Below are 19,279 nucleotides of genomic sequence, written 5' to 3'. Positions count from 1 at the left end.
ATGTAGCAAAGCTCAGTCTGTTGCTGTCCACAGTGCTGAAAACAAAACCAAACCAAACCATCACAGTCTCCTTCTCCTCCTTGGGTTCCTCTCATGAGTGAAAATGGCCACAACCCCACAATGATCAGACACACTACATAAGAGCCAGAACTAGCCCCATACACTGTTCCTAAGACTAAAGTCTCAGATGGTTGGGAGCCTCAGGCTGAGTTTCCTTTAACACCAGCAATTTGAGAACCACTCAGGGTAACACTGCATCATCTCAAAAGAAAGCAAAATGATGGCTTGTTAGATTTAATATGCATATTGACTAGAACCCACGAAATCAGAAATCCCATATGAGATTAGAATCGGGGTCAAGGTGGTGTTAAGGCTTTGCCTCTGAGAATCTGAGTCTCAGTCTGGCCTGTCATCCTGGTCCCTCTCCTGCTGGGTCACCCCTTGGCTCCTATTGCCCAGAGTAGTGCAACTTGGCTAGAAAATGAACCCTCATCATAGGAGTCTGTGATCATCCCAAGGAAGTCAGGGATCTTTGGCTCAAATAAACCACCCTGTTGGGAGGGAGGGAGAGGGAACTGGGATCGATATGTAAAATAAGAAAAAAAATAATAAAAATTTTAAAAAATCAAACACCCTGTCTACTGGATAAATCCCTTACAGCCCCTGCTTGCAGGGTGACAGCACAGTTTGGATCACTGTGCCCCTAGGCTCAGAGGTTCCACCCGCAGCCACAGCCCATCCTCCACGCGCAGGATCAGCTCTGGTTTCCGGCGAGGCTCCTTGTGGTCAGGCAGGATGCGGAAACGCAGCAGTGTCAGCGCCAGGGCCACCTTCATCTCACTCATGGCGAAAGTCTGTCCTATGCAGTTCCTATGGGGGAGCAGAGTGCATACTCTTGACTGTGCTGGGACCCAGCCAGGCACTGTAGAACCCAATGTAACCGAGTCGGCCCAGGCAACAGGGCGGCCTGAGGTGCAGCAAGGGATGCTAATAGAACAGGGATTTCACTTAATGCCTGACTTGCCCAGAGCTCAGACCACAATACCAATCAGCAAGAGGATGATGCTCTGAGCATCTGTGGCCGCTCTTGGGACTTCCCAAACGGGCTCACAAAACCTTGGTTTTTACTCTGCTTTGGAGTTTTTTTGTTTTGTTTTGTTATTGGTTTTTTGTTTTGTTTGGGGAGGGTACCAGAAACCTCAACTATCTCAACTCCTCCTTCCTCACCACCAGACCCAAATCCCACTTCATAATCCTGAGCCCATTGGCCTCACCTGGGTCCCGCAGAGAAGGGAATAAAAGCCAGAGGTGACCTATCCTGGATGTTCTCTGGATCAAAACGTAAGGGGTCATAGACCTGCAGAAGAGACCAGACATGATGAATGAGTGGCACCTACCAACACAGTCAGAGACAGAGAGGCTCGAGTGTGCCTGGAAAAGAGATCTGATATCCGGGGGCCACTGAGAGATGAACAAGGATGGAGGTGGGGAGTTACAGCGCACCTCAGGGTCCCGCCACACAGTTGGGTTGTGATGGGTTCCAAAAATATTGATGACGCAGATGACGCCTGTGGGGGGAAAGGGACGGGCAAGGTAAGCTTCGCTGCCTGATAAACTTTGCTGTGTACCCAAAACCCTTCTACCCTATTCTGTGGCTACCTTTGGGGATGACCCTGCCATCTGGGAGAGAAATGTCCTGGGTGCAGCAGCGGGAGACCATTGTGACAGGAGGATGCAACCGCAGACTCTCCTTGATGCACATGGTGAGGAAGGGCAGCTGGGCCAGGTCGTCCCTGAGGAGCAAAGCAGAGGTAGCCAGCCCCTGTGTTGCCCACTTAACCTTTCCTCAGTAGTAAAGTAGTCCCAAGAAGAGCAAACAATTAGGAAAGTGCCAGAGGAAATTCAGCAAGCATCTTTAGTTTTTTGTTTTGTTTTTTCCCCCTGAGAAAAACAATGTTCATACCCACCATTTTAAAAGCTCAACAAAATTGGGGGTGGGGGAGTAAAATAGGGCTGGAGGGATAACTCAGCCATTAAAGACTAGGCTCACAACCATAAAAACTCAACAAATTTTACATTAAAATGAACATTTCGTATGCCCAAAACAAAATCAAAATGCAAAGAAAAAAAAAAAGAATAAACTGATCTTCTGTGTTTGCTCTTCAGACTCTCTTCCTCTATTCACACAAAACCTCTCTTGCTCTCACACATCTTTTGTTGTTGTTGTTTTTCTAGATAGCATTTCTCTGTGTTGCTCTGGCTGGCGTTGAACTCACTGACATCTGCCTGCCTTCTCCCCTGTCCCTCCTGTATGTTTCTCTCCTCTCATCTTGTCTTCTCTCAGAGTTCTTTCTCCCATCCCTCCTTCCCTGAATCACCTTACCCCTTCTTTACACCTCCTTCTTCCCTTCTCCATTCCTCTTTATATATTTTCTCTTTCCCACACCCCTTCTGCTCCCAGTCATCCATCCCAATTCGACTGTCTTCCTCCTCCAGCAGCCCACATCACCCTATTCCCCAATCTCACACAGATATTCAGTGACTTTCCCAATGAAGCATAACCTTTACTTTCCCCCTACACTTGCTTCTCTTTCTCTATCCCATGCCTTCCCGTGTGTTCTCGCGGTGTTATGACCAAAGACTGTTCTCCCACCCACCTGAGAGCTCCTGGAAGGAGGATCTCTGGGATGAATCCTTAGCATAGACTAAGCTGGGCATGAAATTAGAATGGAAATGCAGTATGGGAGGGTTTAATGATTGGATGCATGGATGAGTCACATGTTCAACACAACATAGACATGACTTTTATCCCCATATGTCCCCTATGAGTCCCTGGCAAGAAGAGTAAGGAAGTAATTAGGGAGCAGATGAACAACCAATCAGGAAAGGATAACATGGGAAAATGTCATTTAGGACAAAAATGGGGGAGGGGAAGGAAGTTCATTTACTCAACATGTGCAAAGTAGCATCATGGCCCTCACCTCATGTTATTTTGTCAGTAATTCTCTTTGAAGTCTGTATCCTTCTGTTCCCATACATAAACCTTTCTTTGCTGATGAAGTAGATGCCTCACCCACTAGCCAATAATAGGAGAATCATCCAAAGAGTTCCCTTCCCCACCTGGGAAACTGGGGTGGGGGAGCTCAGAAACAGGCCACCAGAACCTGCATTCACCATTCAATCTCCGTAGACTCTCGGTCCTTAAGGAGCTCCCGCACTTCCTGCCGGCAGCGCTCCTGGTATTCAGGGTGCTTTGCTAGGTTGTACAGGGTCCAGGAGAGCCCACTGGCTGTGGTGTCATGGCCTGAAGAGAGGACAGTTAGGCTTGGATTTCTGGGCTGCTTCAGCACCACTAAGTAGACGGCACTCAAGCGGTGAAGTTCTCGGGAGGGATGGGGAAAAGAAAGAGTAAAGGGAATGGAGGAACCCAGACCCCTGAAATGTAAAGACTCCTGTCCCTTCTCTGGTCTCACACTGAGACTCTCACCCCTAAACATGAAGGTGTCAGCCTCAGCTCGGATGTCCTCATCTGACAACTTCTTTCCATCTTCATCCTGGAAACAAGGCAATGTCTTACATCAAACCACTTCTGAAAGCTCTTGTGTCTAACATAAAATAATATCTAGAGATCCTTTTCCAATCAGGCAAACAAGACCTCCATACTCCTGCATGTATTTTGGTCACTGAAATGACTCTGGCTAGCTCAAGCATGGCAAGCTAGGCTCTGACAGGCCTTCCCCTTCTTCCCGATTCCCTCTGCCTTGCTAATTAACCATTAGATTGCATTCTTAAAGCTAGTCTATTCCCTTATTTGGCCATTTCGTCCTCCTCAGGCTGACCACCAAGTTCCAGCTATCAAAATATTGAAGTCCAGCAATCAAAAGTCCAGCTCACTTACTTAACATGCTCAATTAAAATTAAACACCTCACTCTAACATGAAGTTCCCCCTTGTGCCTTTATAAACTTCCATTTTCCTGTGTGCCACATCTGTCTCCACTGTATCCAGAAGCAGTGGTTTTCCCCACTCCGGGACATATACCCCAGGCCCCCTTCCCGTGTACCCATCCCTGTCTCCCTTATCCTCTGTCTCCTGTCTTTGTTTTATTCCCTGCCCTCTGTCCCTCTGGGGAAAATCAATTTCCTTTGTGCTGAGTACCTGGTCTTGGGGTGTCCTGAGCTGATACTTTTCCTTTCAGTCACCATCACCAAAGTCCCCACCAAACAGGCATTGTTCCTGGCTCCCCTGTCTCCTATTTTTTCCTACTTGAAGGAATCAAAGATCCATGGATATTTTCCACTTCATGTATGATGAGTGATTTCTGTGGGAAAGAGTGACTAGCCACCTTGCAAATAGAATCGTTGTATGGCAACTTGTCTAGGCAGTTAGATATTAAGCTTTGCTCTAAGTCAGTGGTTCTCAACCTGTGGCAAACCTCTATCTCCAAAAAGATTTGCATTGTGATTCATGAAAGTACCAAAGTTACAGTTATGAAGCAGCAATAAAAATAATTTTATGGTGGGGCTCACCACAACATTAGGAACTATATTAAAGGGTTGCAGCATTAGGAAGGTTGAGAACTGCTGCTCTAAGTCATTCACTTTAAACACTAGGTAAGGAGAGTGGCTTTCCCCCATTTCTTCCTTTACTGCCAGCTACTTTGTCACCAAAGGTTTTGTCTTCAGGACTGAAAGGTTGAGACTGACAGAAGAAATAGGGGCAAGATGGCAATGTGTGCGGACAGATGATGTCACACTGTATGTGGTCAATAAGTAAGGTTCCATTCTCCCTTCTTTACCTCTCAGTATTTTTCAAATGCATTCCCTCACCGGCTTTTCTCACCTTGCATTCTGATTCCTTCCCTACTTTCCTATCCTATTCTTGGGTCTAAGCCTAGAGAATTTTTCTTATTTCCTTTGGAAGCTATCAGGTTTGCAAACCCACAAAATTTACCATAGCACTTGATTAAAGTTGTTCATATTCAAAACATAAAGTTCCCTCTTTATTTGAAAAAGTTTGAGAGAAATGTAAGATGATTTATGTGAATGTTACAATGAAATCCATTATTTTATAGCTAATAATTAGTCTTAATATTCCTTGCTTGCTCTCCTGCCCCCTTTCCATTTACTTTCCTTCTCCTGTTCTCTTCTTCCTTCTCCCTCTCATTGTTCACCTTATTGCCCTCTCTTAAACAAAGATGACATAGATGTGCCATCTGTCCTACAACCCTTCATGATTCATAATATGTGAGTCTTTCTTCTGTTCTGTAAATCCTGGTTTGAATGAGAATGACCCATAGGTTCATATATTTGCATGCTTAGTTCCCAGTTGATGAGGTGTTTGGGAAGGATTAGGAGGTGTGGCCTTGGTGGAATAGATGTGGTTTTGATGGAGGAAGTGCATCACAGGTAGGCTTTGGGGTTCCAAAAACCCATGCCAGGCCCAGAGGCTAGTTTTGTGTGTCTACTTGACACAACCTAGAGTCATCAGAGAGGAAGGAGCCTCAGCTGAGGAAATGCTTCCGTGAGATTCAGCCGTAAGGCATTTTCTCAATTAATAACCAATGGGACATTGGTATCCATGGTGGATGGTGCCATCCCTGGACTGGTGGTCTTTGTTTCTATAAGAAATCAGGCTGAGAAAGCCAGGAAAATCAAACCAGTAAGCAGCACCATCTATGGCCTCTGCATCAGCTCCTGCCTTCAGGTTCCAACCCTGCTCGAGTTCTTGATCTGACTTCCTCCAAGGATGGACTATGATCTGGGGGTATAAGCTGAATAAATCTTTTCCTCCCCAACTTGCTTTTTTGGCCACAGTGTTTCATCTCAGCAATAGAAACCCTAAGACACCAAGAAAGACCTTTCCGTTTCAGACCTAGAAAGGCTGTACTGGCTATGTCCAGTGTTCTATGTATTTCTCTCTGACTTGTCCCTTTCTTTTCCTCAGATGTCTTTCATGGTTTCTAGATGTTCTCTCCACTGAGCCCAAATTATTACTGAAATTATAAAACGTTGAATCATCTCACATTCAATCGCAGCATCGATTCTGTTCTTAAAATCATAAAGCTATAGGGCGGGGGAGATGGCCCAATGGTTAAGAGCATCCTCACCCATCCTCATCCACATGGTGGCTTACAATCATCCATAACTTCAGTTCTAGGGGATTCAATACTCTCTTCTGGCCTCTAGGGTACCAAGCACACATGTGGTACACCTGCATACATACAAGCAAACACTCATACACATAAAACTAAAATAAAATAAAAAATCATTTTTTAAGTCGTGAGGGGTGGTACAAGTATGTCGTGTCAGAAGTTAGGGCAGGCAGATCCATTTACCCCTCCCTGAAGACAAGCCTGGCAATCTCAAAAAAGCTACTTAATGCCAAAAAAGGATGACAGGCATCTGTAATTCCAGCACCAAGGGAGCTGAAGCAAGAGGAAGAAGAGATTAAGGACAGCCTGACCTACACAGTGAAACTAATTTTTAGACGTGCTATCGCACCCACCTTGCTCAGCAACAGCACATCAATGAAGTCCAGAGTCTTGGACTTGGCTTTGGCCTTGATGACACCATCACCACCATGACTGGGCAGAGTACGATGTCGCTCCTGGATGATGGCATCTGTGAAGTCATGTACCAGGCGGCAGGCCTTATAGAAACGCATTCCATCATGTGTGAGGCGGTAGAGCATGTCCATGCGTAGAAGCAGCTGTTCATTTCTTTTCACAACCAGAGCACTGAGCTCCAAGATGGCAGCGATATATTCGCTGGGCTTCCTATACAAGGAGAACATGAAGGGCAGCAAGAATGCAATAGCCCTAAAACCTGAGCCGCATTCCTCAGTAAATGGTGGGAACTATTTCCCCACAGGATACTGAGTAGCCCAACTAAGCTGGAAAAGATGATAACACATGATAGACATGGGCCCTGAACACTCAATCTCTTCTCTCTCTTTATTCCATTTCCATGAGCCTAGGCATTTCCCTGAGCATCCACAGCATAGTATGGACACCAGACCCCTCTCTTCCTCTTGGACAGAGGGGTCAGTTCTGACCTACCTGCTCCCTAACATTGTCCATCCAGACAAGAACCCATCAATTCTTCCAGCTGGACTATGGCCATTTTCTTGCACTTCTACTCCATTTTCTTTTAAAGGGCAGTCACCATCTATAGAGCTTTGCTTTGATCATGCTCATCATTGGTTTACTATGTTCATTACTGGCAGGGCAGTCGTTTTAGACATAGCTTGACAATTCTTTTGGTTAAGGCCATGGAAACCTCAACTGTGCTGCCAAGGCAGATGTGACCATTCAAGAGAGAGGGTTAGAGAGCTGAGAAAATATCTAAGCAAACACAAAATGGAGTCAAACAGGATGGTATTACCTTAGTCATTTCAATTACAGGGGTGCCCTTAAAGGGGTGTTAAAACCCTGGCATTTTTCTGTCTCTCTTTACTTCCCAGATGCCTGTGTTTCCTCCAACACATGCTCCTTCCATAATACAATTTTGGTCACAGACACAAAAGCAAATGAAATCAAGCTACACTAAAACCATGAGCTTAAAAAAATCTCTATTTGGTACTCTTAGATATTGTGTTATAGAGACAGATGTAATGAAGACCTTTTATGGCTTCCTAGAAACTACAACATGAAGTTCCATGCTTTCCTTGGCTTTAATGTCTGTATGCTTCCACTACTGTCCACTCTTCTGACCTCATCCCAAGCTACCTCATGCCAGATGCCCATGTCTCATCTGAATCTCTGTGGCTTTCTCTAAACAGTTTCACCCCATGGGAGAGGCTGCTCCTTCCCCAGGGGTTGGTTCACTATCAGTTCTGAGCCACTTCCTCCATGGAGTCTTATCAGCTGCTCTGGCCGGCCTCCCCGCTCTGCCTCTTGCCTTTGATTCTACAGACCATGTTCCAAGGCCTAGAGTTGAAACTCACTCCTGACAGTTGCTGCTGAAGCTGAAGATACATTTCTGCAAAGTGTCCAAGGTCATGAGGCTGATGTTCTCAAACATGTCCAGATGAGTGCTACCCCCTGAAGCCAGGTGCTGCCATTTGGCCTTGGCAGAAAAAGAGACTGTGACATTGTTGAATCTTGGCTCCCTGAGACTCTGACCAACCCAAACCACTATAATGGACACCCTCAAACCAGCCTTCTGGATAACCCCAGATAACCTATCTCAGATCGCCCAAACTGAGTAATTATGGAAGTTGTTACTATAGGAGATGAAGACCCAAGACTGGCTCAGGAGTTCTGAGTTCAAATCCAAGCTCTGATTCCTATGCTCAGTGCTCCCTCAGTCAGTTCATTTCCCTCTCCTAGTTCTTGTCTGTCACATGTTTAGGAACAGCAAAGTTGATCTGATTTTGTGTCTGCAAAACTGAGAGGAAACCATGTGCTACAATTTTTAGCTCACTTCTTGCAGTATAGCTATACTTTGGACTAGACCTATCTGCAGTCCCTTACCAGCCCCAACCCCAGACCCCAGCTGGGAAGGTGGCTTCCAGGCACTCACATGCATGATGTTGGTGCTGTCATTGAAAATCTTCACATAGGGCTTCAGGATGTTGAAATGGAAGGCGGGTGTCAGCATGCGACGGTGGCGGCTCCATTTGTCACCAGCACTCACCAAAAGCCCGTCCCCTGGGAAGGTAAGCATTGGTGGTGGGCAAAGGTGGCACCTTTCTCTGGGCCCCAGGGATGTCCCCAGTCATCTCACCTGCAGGGACTCACCCAGCCAAGGTTTCAGGAAGCTGTAGAAGATGGCATCCTTTGGGGCAACCGCAGCTGACATGAACAAGGATGATCAGGAGAACACAGGATGAACTTGGGAAGAATGTGGTGCCCTCATCGGGAGTATGCATGTCCACTTCAACCAGCATAACAAGATTGGGGAGAAGGACAGAAGTAGCAAGGAGTAGGGGAAAGGTAATCGGGAACCAGGTCAAGCTTTAGGAGTAGGTAGGACAAAAGTATGGCCTGACATTACATAACACACCCAAGTATGCATGCACATAGCTCCTACATAGTCTAGCATGTCAACACAGCACAACACTCTGGAGACCTTTACATAGACCTAGCACATCCATCCATCCAACACTTTCTGTCATCTCCTGAAATATACATGTGACACAGATGCACCTGGCCTAACATTGCTAACATGGCTAAAAACGCGCATAATCTTCCCTGACATGGCCACGCCTAATGTAACATAGATAAAGTATAACAAATCTCAGTGTGTCCCAGAGATTATTTTAAGATGGTCACTATAGGGTGTAGGGAGACCTGATTTGGCAGAGTGTTTGCCGTGCAAGTATGATGACTGAGTGCTATACGCAGTTTCCACAGGAAAAAGTTGAGTGTAGTGGCATTCACTGCTAATCTCAGTTCTGGGGAGGCAAAAATCCAAGTGGATCTCTGGCTATTGAGCCCAGCCTAATCAGTGAGCCCCAAGACCCGAAACAAGGTATGTGGTTCATGAAGAATGACCCCAATGTTGGCCTCTTACTTCCACACACACAGTCACACAAATGCATGTACATTCTCATAAACACACATACGTATCTGTACATAGATTTTAAAAATTAGTAGTCACATTAAATTCTCAGATGTGTACCAGGTGTGATCCAACTGGACTTCAGACAGGAATCTACACTAAGCCCTGCCTCAAACAAATGTCAAATCATGTCTCAGTGGAGCTCTGCATGACAGATATCAGACAACCCTAAACATGGTCAAAAATGTTAGCAAAAGGAGAAAAACTACAATCCCAAACAAATCCTCAAACAACTACACAGAACCCGACATGCCTATGTTCGAGGCCCCTTAGGAGTCCCAGATAGGGCCACCTTCACATGATCCCAGGTGTGAACCATGTTTACTTAGGGACAGTATATACCAGGGGTTATGGTTTGAATGTGAAATATTCCCCCAAGTTCCTGTGTTGTAATGTTGGCTCCTGGATTGTGACTCTGTTTTCTAGAGACTGTAGGATGTGGGACCTAACTGAACAAATTTGAACAATTGCCTGGAACTATATCTTCTCATTTTCCCTTTTCTCCCTCTGGTCTCCCCTCTTCTTCCCCCTTCCTTCTTCCCTTTCCCCTCCCCAATCTGGCCAACATGTTGTAAGCTGGTATGCATCACCACAAAAGTCTTTGAAAATTGTTTGTGTCAGATACTGTGTCTCAGCTGCCTAGCAAGGCTGCCACAGCCCGACCAGCCTAACTCAGGTCACCTGACCAATTGGAGATAGTGCAGATACCTCAGCAGTGGGCAAGCTGGGGCTGGTGCAATGTCCACCTGGAGCAGAGAGGAGGGGCTTCACAAAAGCAGGAAGATGCTGGGCCTGACAGTGTAAACCTTTAATCCCAGCACTTGAGAGGCAGAGGCTGGTGGATCTCTGTGAGTTCAAAGCCAGCCTGGTCTATAAAAGCAAGCAAGCTCCAGGACTGGCAGGACTGTTACACAGAGAAACTTGATCACAGAAAACCAAAGGGAAAAAACAAGAGTTTGTCCTGTAGCTTGGGTCAGGAAATTAAAATTAATTACAAGCCCAGAACCCCTGGGAACGCCAGGAGAAAGGCAAGCTGGCTGCCCCATGGAAGTGAATGTCTGAGACTTGTAACTTGGACCTTGATGAAAAAGAAAAATGGGCTACAGGAAGGTAAAACAGACTTAAGGGCACAGATTTTGATGTCATTGCTTGAAAGCTGGATCCAGCCATGCCTGAAGACCAATCCCACAGGTCTTTATAGTCTATAAATTCCCTTTATTTCCTTCAAACAAACCATGCAGAGAGGGCCAGGGGCCTGCTTGGCAGATGATAGAGCTGTGGCCACTATGGAACACACACTGACCCCTCTCTCCTTAGCTTACCCTGTACCTGTATGGTACTGTCAAGGGGCAGGGTAAATGGGCCAGGCTGGAGTTTAATTTCTTAAGGGAGATTCTGGGCCTAGTTGGTGAGCAATGACCATATGATGGGAAAGCACAGGAAGAGGAAGAATATAGAAAAAGCAGCTGGATCACACATTAGCATAAGTGGCCTCATTGCTGTGCCTGGGGATGGGATGGGCTGCAGCCATACATAGGCCCCACACATCTTGCCCCTACTTGAACATTCCTATCAGCAGCATAGATTTATCTTCATTCCAGATACCTAGCTCTGTCTCTCCTAGACATTCGGTGGTCTGGCCTCTGGTCGTGTCTGGTCCTGTCATGTCTCCTCCAGGAAGCCTCCCTTCCTGCTCTAGTAGAGATCTCACTTCTCCATTCTGCCATCACCCATCCTCCTCAGGGCCATTCCTGATCACAGGTGATTGGAGTGTTCTTGTAAGGACCCATCTCTTCAAGACTGGGTTCCTCTAGGACAGAGTTTTGTGCATGGACTCCTGGAAACCCAAGGGTACCAACAGTGCTAGGACAGGGTGGGGAGGAAGAAACAACAGCAGTGGAGGAAGAAGAGACTGGCATGGGGATGGCGAGCCCATGAAAGAACAGCAAGGCTGAGAGAGACAACCGAAGGAAAGGCGAGGCTACCGCAGCAGCCGCACACAGAGCATGGGAGTCAGAACTAGAAGTTCTCAGATTCCCACAGCCACACCACCACAGGCTCCTGTGGGTACCTGAGGCACTGACGACAGATCGGATGATGTCAGGATGGCACAGATGGATGAGGGGAACCGCTGGACCTAACCAGGTCACGAAGCCCTGCGGATAGGTGGCCACCAGCTCAGTCATCTCCTTCATGCCTTGTTCCGTGGGAGGAGACTGGGGGAAAAAAGGCATGGCAATCCCTTCTGAGATGGCTCTTTTCAGGGACCACATTGACTGGGCTAAGAGATGCCCACAAAAGAGGATACAGCCTGACTTCTGGCAGTATCTATGATGGGGTTTCCAGAACACATCAGTATTCACATTAGCAGACTGAGTCAGGATGACCCACCATCCACCGTGTGAGAAGCACCATCCAACTCATTGAGGATCCAAAGGATCGAGAGGCAAATGAAGGGAAAACTCACTCTTGCTTCCAAAGCTGAGACACCCAGCCTCTCTTGCCTTCAGATACCAAAATTCAGGTGCTTGACCTTTGGACTTCAGCATTTACATCTGACACTCCACTCCACACTCAGCCTTTGTTCTAAGACTGCACTGTTATACCACCAGCTTCCTGGTCTTCCAATTTGCATGCCTCATTAGGGTATTTCTCTGTTATTACTTAAGTCCAAACTCCATCTAGCTATTCATCCATCCATCCATCCATCTATGTATCATCTCTCCTTACTTCATTCTCTCTCGTTTACATACCTTTACACACTGTAAGTGTATGTGTGTATATATTTATCTATACAACTATGTATAGAATTATGCTACATAATGATTTTAATGACTTATTTATTTTATGTGCCTCAATGCTTTGCCTGCATTCATGTCTGTGTTAAGAAGTCAGATCCCCTGGAACTGGAAATATAAAAAGCCGGATGTGAGCTGCCATGTGGGTGCTAGGAATTGAACCTGGGTCCTTTGGAACAGTAACTAGTGCTTTTAGCCACTGAGCCATCTCCTCAGCTCACATAATGATTATATTTTATCAACAACAGACTGTAAATACTACCTTGGTCACATAAAATTATAACAGACCTGAGGATTATCTATGGCTTACAATTTTTGCTATTATTTTTATGTTAGTACATTTATCTGAGTAAATACCATGATCTAAAACTTGTCTGCAGTCTTCTCAACAGTACCACAATGTACAAGTTTGTATGCTCTGAACAGTAAGTGGTCTCTCACAACCTAGACATGCGGTAGGTTCAGCCATGATAGTTTGACTAATTGTACTCTATAACGTTGGTAAAATGACAAAAATCATCCAGGGATGAAGTTTTAAATTTGTCCCTATTACTAACTGGTTCAAGATGTCTGTGGGGGCGGGGTGTTTGTGAGTGTTACCATTTATGTGTGCATGTGTGTCCAGGCCTTGCTTCCGCTTCTCTGGAGAACACTAAAGCACTTCCTCAGCACCTGGTGCAGGTTCCTCCTGAAGCCCCTGGAGGTGATGCAGCCTCTGCAGTGAACATGTATCTGGATGTTGCAGGATGGAGGAAGAAATTCCTGCTTCTTGTTCTGTCCCTACCAGTACCAAGCCTACATCTCATGGTCAATAAAAGTTATGTTGTTACACTGACTGCCTCAGAGAAACCTCCTTTGTCTGGAGAAGATTAATTTCTCAGGTAGAATCAAGTCCAGCCCCAGGAGAAGCCTCAGGGCAAGGTCCTGTTAGGGACATTGTGGACTACACTGTGGCCTCAGGGTTTGTCCCCAATGTTTCCCTCACATGCACTTCTGCCAGCATAAGCCTTCAGTTCCAACTATGTAGAAGGGTTAAAGCACTGGATCCTCTAAAAGTGGCACAGCCTCAACAGGCCCCAAGATAGCAGGAGGACCTGCAAATCTCCATAGGAGTGGCAGCTCACCTAATAAGCAACCACTCCCACAGGGTAAAGGGTCTTGTGCATGGTTGCAAGAACTTGTGTGCATGCTATGAGCTCTGCTAGTTGTAAATGAAACAACTGAGACCAAGTTAACCAATGGAGAGAATGGGCCTACATCAAAGTCCAAGTGTTGGGTAAAGGTGAGGGCCAGGGAAGGCCCATAGAAGGATATGTTGTAATTTAAGAAAAGCAGCACATGAGACAAAGACTCCATTTGACAGGGTTCAAGCAGAGTGAATTTTTTTAATTAGGGGAAAAGGATCATAAAAAAGGGAAAGGGGACAGGAGGAGCAGGAGAGAGGAAAGAAGGGGGGACCAGAGAGAGGGAGAGAAAGAGAGAGAGAAGGTGGGCAGGGAAGACAGTGAATATGCACAGGTGGTGCTCTTAGTGGCTGAAGCAGAAGGCGTATCTTGTTAGAACCCCAAGGAGAGGCCAATACAACACTAACAGAGTGGACACTCTAATCCAGGCTGCGCAATAGGCCTCAGTGATCCATCATAGTGGAAAAGAGCAATCGAAGGAAGATATGATCCAGGAGGTGAAGAGTCAGAACAGAACTGTTATATGGCCCAGCTGTGCCCTAGGTATATTGGGATGGCATAAAAGTCCCTTCTGGAATGAAATAAAAACCCAAAGATGGATTAACAAAGAAATGTACCAGACAGGAAGCTGATTCTGAACCAAGGCCCTGTAGAAGACCTAAGCAGTGGACAATGTCTGAATGTGAGGAATCCTGGCTCTTTGTAGCCCATGCTGGGAGCCCTTACATATTACTAGACAGGAAAACAGGCTAAAAATAAATCCAGACTAGACTCGGGATAGAGAACAGGTGGTGTGGGCTGCATGGGAACCATTGCTCTGCTTGACAGCGTTTCAGCATTTCCACATTCCAGACCACACACACTCTCCAGCACCTTTTTACTTTCATCTTTAATGGTTCTCCTTATTAATGCCTTCCCCTTTGGGAAAGTTTGTGTGGGCTTTGGTAAAGAATAAAAATGTGTACAATGGTAGCCTCTCTAAATAAAATAATTTCTTGGGGAAAAAAATCCCTGCCACCAGGAATCCCACTGTGTCCTCCTAATTAAACCAAGAACAAGAAACTTAGAAAATTATTACACACACCTGATTCTAAGGATGAAATGCCTACAATTCAGATCCAGAGCCTGAGGACATTAAGGTCAAGAGTTCAGTTAGTAAATACAGAGAAATCAGAATGGTATCATATAGTAGGAAAAGAGAAAGATATGAGGACCTTCTCTTTTGGGAACATTATGTGAAGAACAGGCCCATACAGTAAAATTAAGAAATTGTAGTATAGTGTCTGCTCTCCAGAGGAAGTCCTTTTCCCCAAATCAGGCATTTGGATAAGGTCTCCATTCCTTGGAGGCTTGAGGAAAGTTCCTGCTGCTAAAGTAGTCGACCTCCTTATCTCTGGCGAGAAGAACTTGTGGCCCTTTCATTAATATGACTGCTGCCTATTGTTAAGGTCAATGTTATATTTCTCAGCCCCTGATCTCAAGCCACACCCCAGCTCACATGTCCCTTGTCTCCCATTTAATCTCATGTGCAATTATAGAGTATAAAAGGTGTATTCTTTTTACAATTAAATGCTGCTGGCAGCCATCCTGATTCAATCTCATATTGTGTACTCCCCCCCCCAACCTTCCCACATCCTCTTTGGTGTAAGGATTCAGGCTTTATGTTGGCCTGCCCCTGTCACCTGGCAGAATGCATTCAGGCAGTACCCTGGTCAGCCCAGGGTTCCATGCTTGCAAACTGCACTCAGGTGCAAAGTACTCCTTTAAAAGAAACACCCCGGCCCACTTATGCTCTCTTTCCTACTGTTCCCTCGGGGGAGATAGGAATCTTCTCTTCTGTCCTTTCTGTCTCTGTGTCTCTTTATCTCTTTTCTCTTTCCTTCCCTCCCTCCCCTTTCTAATAAAACTTCTCACTAATCTCTGTCTACCTGGCTTGTTTGGCCCCCGCCTTGGTCACCCTTGCCTGCCATGGAATCCACCAAGGTTTCCCACACTCTTTATTCATAACATTTAGGTCTGAGCACCCTCCCCCAAACAGGTCTCCACCAAATAGGGATGTAAGAAAAGGCGTGAAATGGAGCATGCAAAGGCCCTAATCCATTCTATCCCTAATTCTCTGTAGGGAAAATCTCTGCACCCTCAAAACCCCAGCCCCTAGCTGAGTCTGTCCATGTGCCCTCATACCCAGTTCCCAGGCCAATCTACTGCCAACTCCTTAGCCACTGAAGGTCCCTGCACCCTCACACCCCTGGTCCATCCTGTTGCCACACTCACCATGCCCAAATGACCCCAAAACCAATTCCTCTTGGGTGGCTGAGGGAAACCTCGGAGACGACGACACTTTTCATACAAAGTGAAAATCCTGGTGAGGCAGTGGGCCAAGAGCCAGGATGCTCCAACCAAGAAAAAGAGAAACCATGGTGAGGCTGATGTGGGCCCCAATCCCAGCCAGGACAGATCCAGATTCCGCATCCTACAAGATAGATGACAGAATGTGAGTTACTGAATCTCAGAGAATCAACAGGGGCATCCTCTAACAGGGGTGGACAGGGGTGAAGACTGAATCCTGGTGTCAGATCAGGAGGTGGCAGAAACACAATGCAGGAGAGGGGCAGTAAAATGGGCCATAAAGGGTAGGACAGGAGACAGATGACAAAGGAGAAAAGGGAGATGGGAGTCTGAATAGTGTCCCAAACTGCATGGAGGATACTAAGATTTGTAGGAGCTGTTACCCAGAAGCCACCATAGTTTCAGGGCCAGCTGGATCACTGTGACCACCCTGCCTTAGCCATCTGGCTCCCAAACAACACCCCAGACATGAACAGATCTCTCTCTAACCCAGAATAGTTCCTCCAGCGCCAGCTCTCTAGCCTAGCACCTTGTCTCAGGAGTGGTGTTTCTCCCTGAGCTCCTGTCTCTCCTGGGGCCTCTTTGTCTTTGGCTCATTACCTAAAGGAAATGACAGGAGGCTGGGCTCATTTGTGCCAGCCAATCCTTCCCAGACCTGACTGTTTCCTTTCCTCCTGGCCTGGGCAGGAGACCAAGAAGGGTTATGTCAGCCAACTGCACAGTGGAATTGAGTCAGGGTCACACTGAGCATGGGAACCAATCCTCAGGACTTGACCAATCCCACATGTAGTGGGATACAAGACCAGTATGGGCAAAGGTGACACTGAGCCCCACCTTTTTAAAAAATCATTAACTTGGGATTTCCCGTACCAGGAAGGCAGGGCCAGGTGTGTCCCTGAACGTCTCTGGAGCTCCTATGCATGCTGGTGTGGGAGGAAGGCCTGCAGGATTTCTTGGTGCAGAACGGAGAGGCCACAGAATACCTCTACCCACAGCCAGCCAATAGCCATGTTTCTTTTAGAAGCTGTCCAATAATTTATTTCCTGGATCAGATTCCAGGGATCAACAGCCCAGCTAGAAGAACACAGCTAAGCATAGGCTGGGTTCAAGCTAAGATATGGAAAGGGGAGGAGAGGTATGTGAGTGTGGGGATAAGAAGGGCTATCAGCAGATGTGTGATACAGGCAGAAGAGCTCAGGGCCCTTCTTGTTCATATAAGAATATGAAACATAGATAGCACTTAAAATAATATTTACTAGGGCTAGAGCAATGGCGCAATGGGTTCAATTACCAGGGTCTACATGGCAGCCCACAACTGTCTGTTACTATGGTGTCAGGAGGCCCAGCCACCTTCTTCTTACCTCCAAAGGTTGTGCATGCACATACTACACAGACATACGGACAGGCAAAATTAATTTAAAAAATTAGAATTAATAATATTTACTATTCTGTATGTTGGTTATTTAAATTTTCAAAAAAGAAACTGCTTATCATCATGATTGGTGCCCACAGTAGAACTCTGTGGTGATATCTTGTTTGAACTTTACCAAATAAACACTAGTTACCACAGAAGTCTGGAGGAGAGAGGAATATAAGGCAGGAGTAGACATGAGCTTTCTCTCTTTTCACTCTGAGGATTTCATAGAGGTAAGAACACACACACACACAAAAAAAAATCCTGTCTCAAAAAATGAAACAAATAAAAGTAAAAGAAATAGGGTAATAAAAACGCCACATGAAGATGGAAAGCACACAAAGAGTCTGAATACTGTATGCTATATTGTTGTCTTTGAATTACTCAATTACTAAGGAAGAAATAATTACTACAATACACTTGATTATCAATGCTGCTAAATTAATCCAATTTATATATTTTAAAAATGCTTTGACTCCAAAATTTAAGTCTCAGGACAGGTTCCTGGGGAAAAGAATTTCTATTTGTTTCCACAGAAAATGAAAAGCTGCTGTGGATTCCTTCCAGACTAACATGGTTTGATCAAGCATGACTCCCTGAAGCAATGTCCCAGATGATCCACCATTCAAAACAGCTGGGACAAGGCAGCCTTGCAGACCACTTCAGCCAGGATTTCTGCGTCCTCTTAGGATCCCCAAGACAGCTCCCCCTACCAGCAGGAAGCAGTTTGGAAAGAAAGGTGCCCAAATTCACAAATATTGTTTATAAATGTTTGTTTTCACTTAAATAAGGTAGATTATAAATGGTTAATGATCACAACCAATCTCTTTAAAGGTAAAAAGGGGATTATGGTATAGATATAAATACTTTGTTTTAGAATGGATTTTCACTTGTTGATACAAATTTAAGGTCAATTTTGTGATATGTATATTTCTCCTCTTGTTTAGGTGTTTATATGGCTCATTTAAAAATGTAATGTTTACTACAGTACAGATTTTAGATAGTTACCTTATAGTTAGTTAGGATTTCTAGATATACAGAGATGTATTTGAGATGAATAGGCATTCTTCAAACCCTTCAAAGACCTACAGAATATGGTATTTAAAATGGTTTAGGGCTTTTCTTAACAGTGAGGCTGCGTCAGAAGAAGATGGACATCAAACTCGTTAGGGAGTTTTCTTTCAATATGGCAAGACTAGCCATTTGGGCAAGATACTGCTCTTGTATGGACTGTTTGACTTTATGCTGTATAAACTGAACATGCAGGACCCACAGAAAAGTGACTGCTCAAACAAGATGGACAATGCTACAGGGTTCTTGCTTTATGGAAGCATCTGCCAGACAGTCTGCAGGACACAGAGAAAAGTGACTGACAAACTGCTATTACAGATGGGACATTTTGAAATTTCTTGCTTTGCTGAGAAGTCTGCCAGACATACTATGGCCTATGCGCTGAAGATGGAACATTACAGAAGAACTTCGGGTGACTGACCAGGCAGTGAGTTGTTGCTGTCATTTCTAGAGTTTATATATTATCCTTCTGTGGTCTTTGATGGAGTTGAAGACAGATAGTTATGGTTACAGTTTTCCTTAGTTAGGATTAAAAATAAGTTACATATAGAACTTTAGACTCAAGCTGGAGAGGTGGCTCAGAGGTTAAGAGCACTGGCCTCTCTTCCAAATGTCCCAGCAACCACATAGTAGCTCACAACCATCTGTAAGGAGATCTGGTGCCCTCTTCTGGCATGTAGGCAGAACACTGACCACATAATAAATCTTTCAAAAAAAAAAAAAAAAAAAAAAAAAACTTTAGACTCACAAAGATAAGATGGATGATGAAATATTTTCTTTAAATCTTGCTTAATGTTAATGGACTAAATGTTGTTAACAATAGTTCTTATTTGATAACTGCTTCTTTATATATTTTACTATGTTAAGGTTAAAACCCTTCTTTTTATTTCAGACAGAA

General features: G+C 45.2%; 1 protein-coding gene across 1 annotated transcript; it reads right to left on the bottom strand.

Annotated features, from left to right (window-relative positions):
* Window positions 1–692: 692 nt before the first annotated feature.
* Window positions 693–16,019, bottom strand: LOC127216708 (cytochrome P450 4F4-like). The gene is given in 12 exon segments (XM_051177526.1): window positions 693–870; window positions 1,275–1,362; window positions 1,365–1,568; window positions 1,660–1,793; window positions 3,175–3,304; window positions 3,488–3,554; window positions 6,507–6,777; window positions 7,947–8,068; window positions 8,525–8,652; window positions 8,743–8,796; window positions 11,637–11,781; window positions 15,822–16,019. Coding segments are annotated over 12 exon segments (1,719 nt in total).
* Window positions 16,020–19,279: the final 3,260 nt, after the last annotated feature.

Source organism: Phodopus roborovskii, unplaced genomic scaffold (assembly GCF_943737965.1).
Source record: "Phodopus roborovskii unplaced genomic scaffold, PHOROB, whole genome shotgun sequence".
NCBI classification, from domain to species: Eukaryota; Metazoa; Chordata; class Mammalia; order Rodentia; family Cricetidae; genus Phodopus; species Phodopus roborovskii.
Note: the sequence above shows the minus strand (reverse complement) of the source record. Positions and strands in the feature narration are given on the sequence as shown.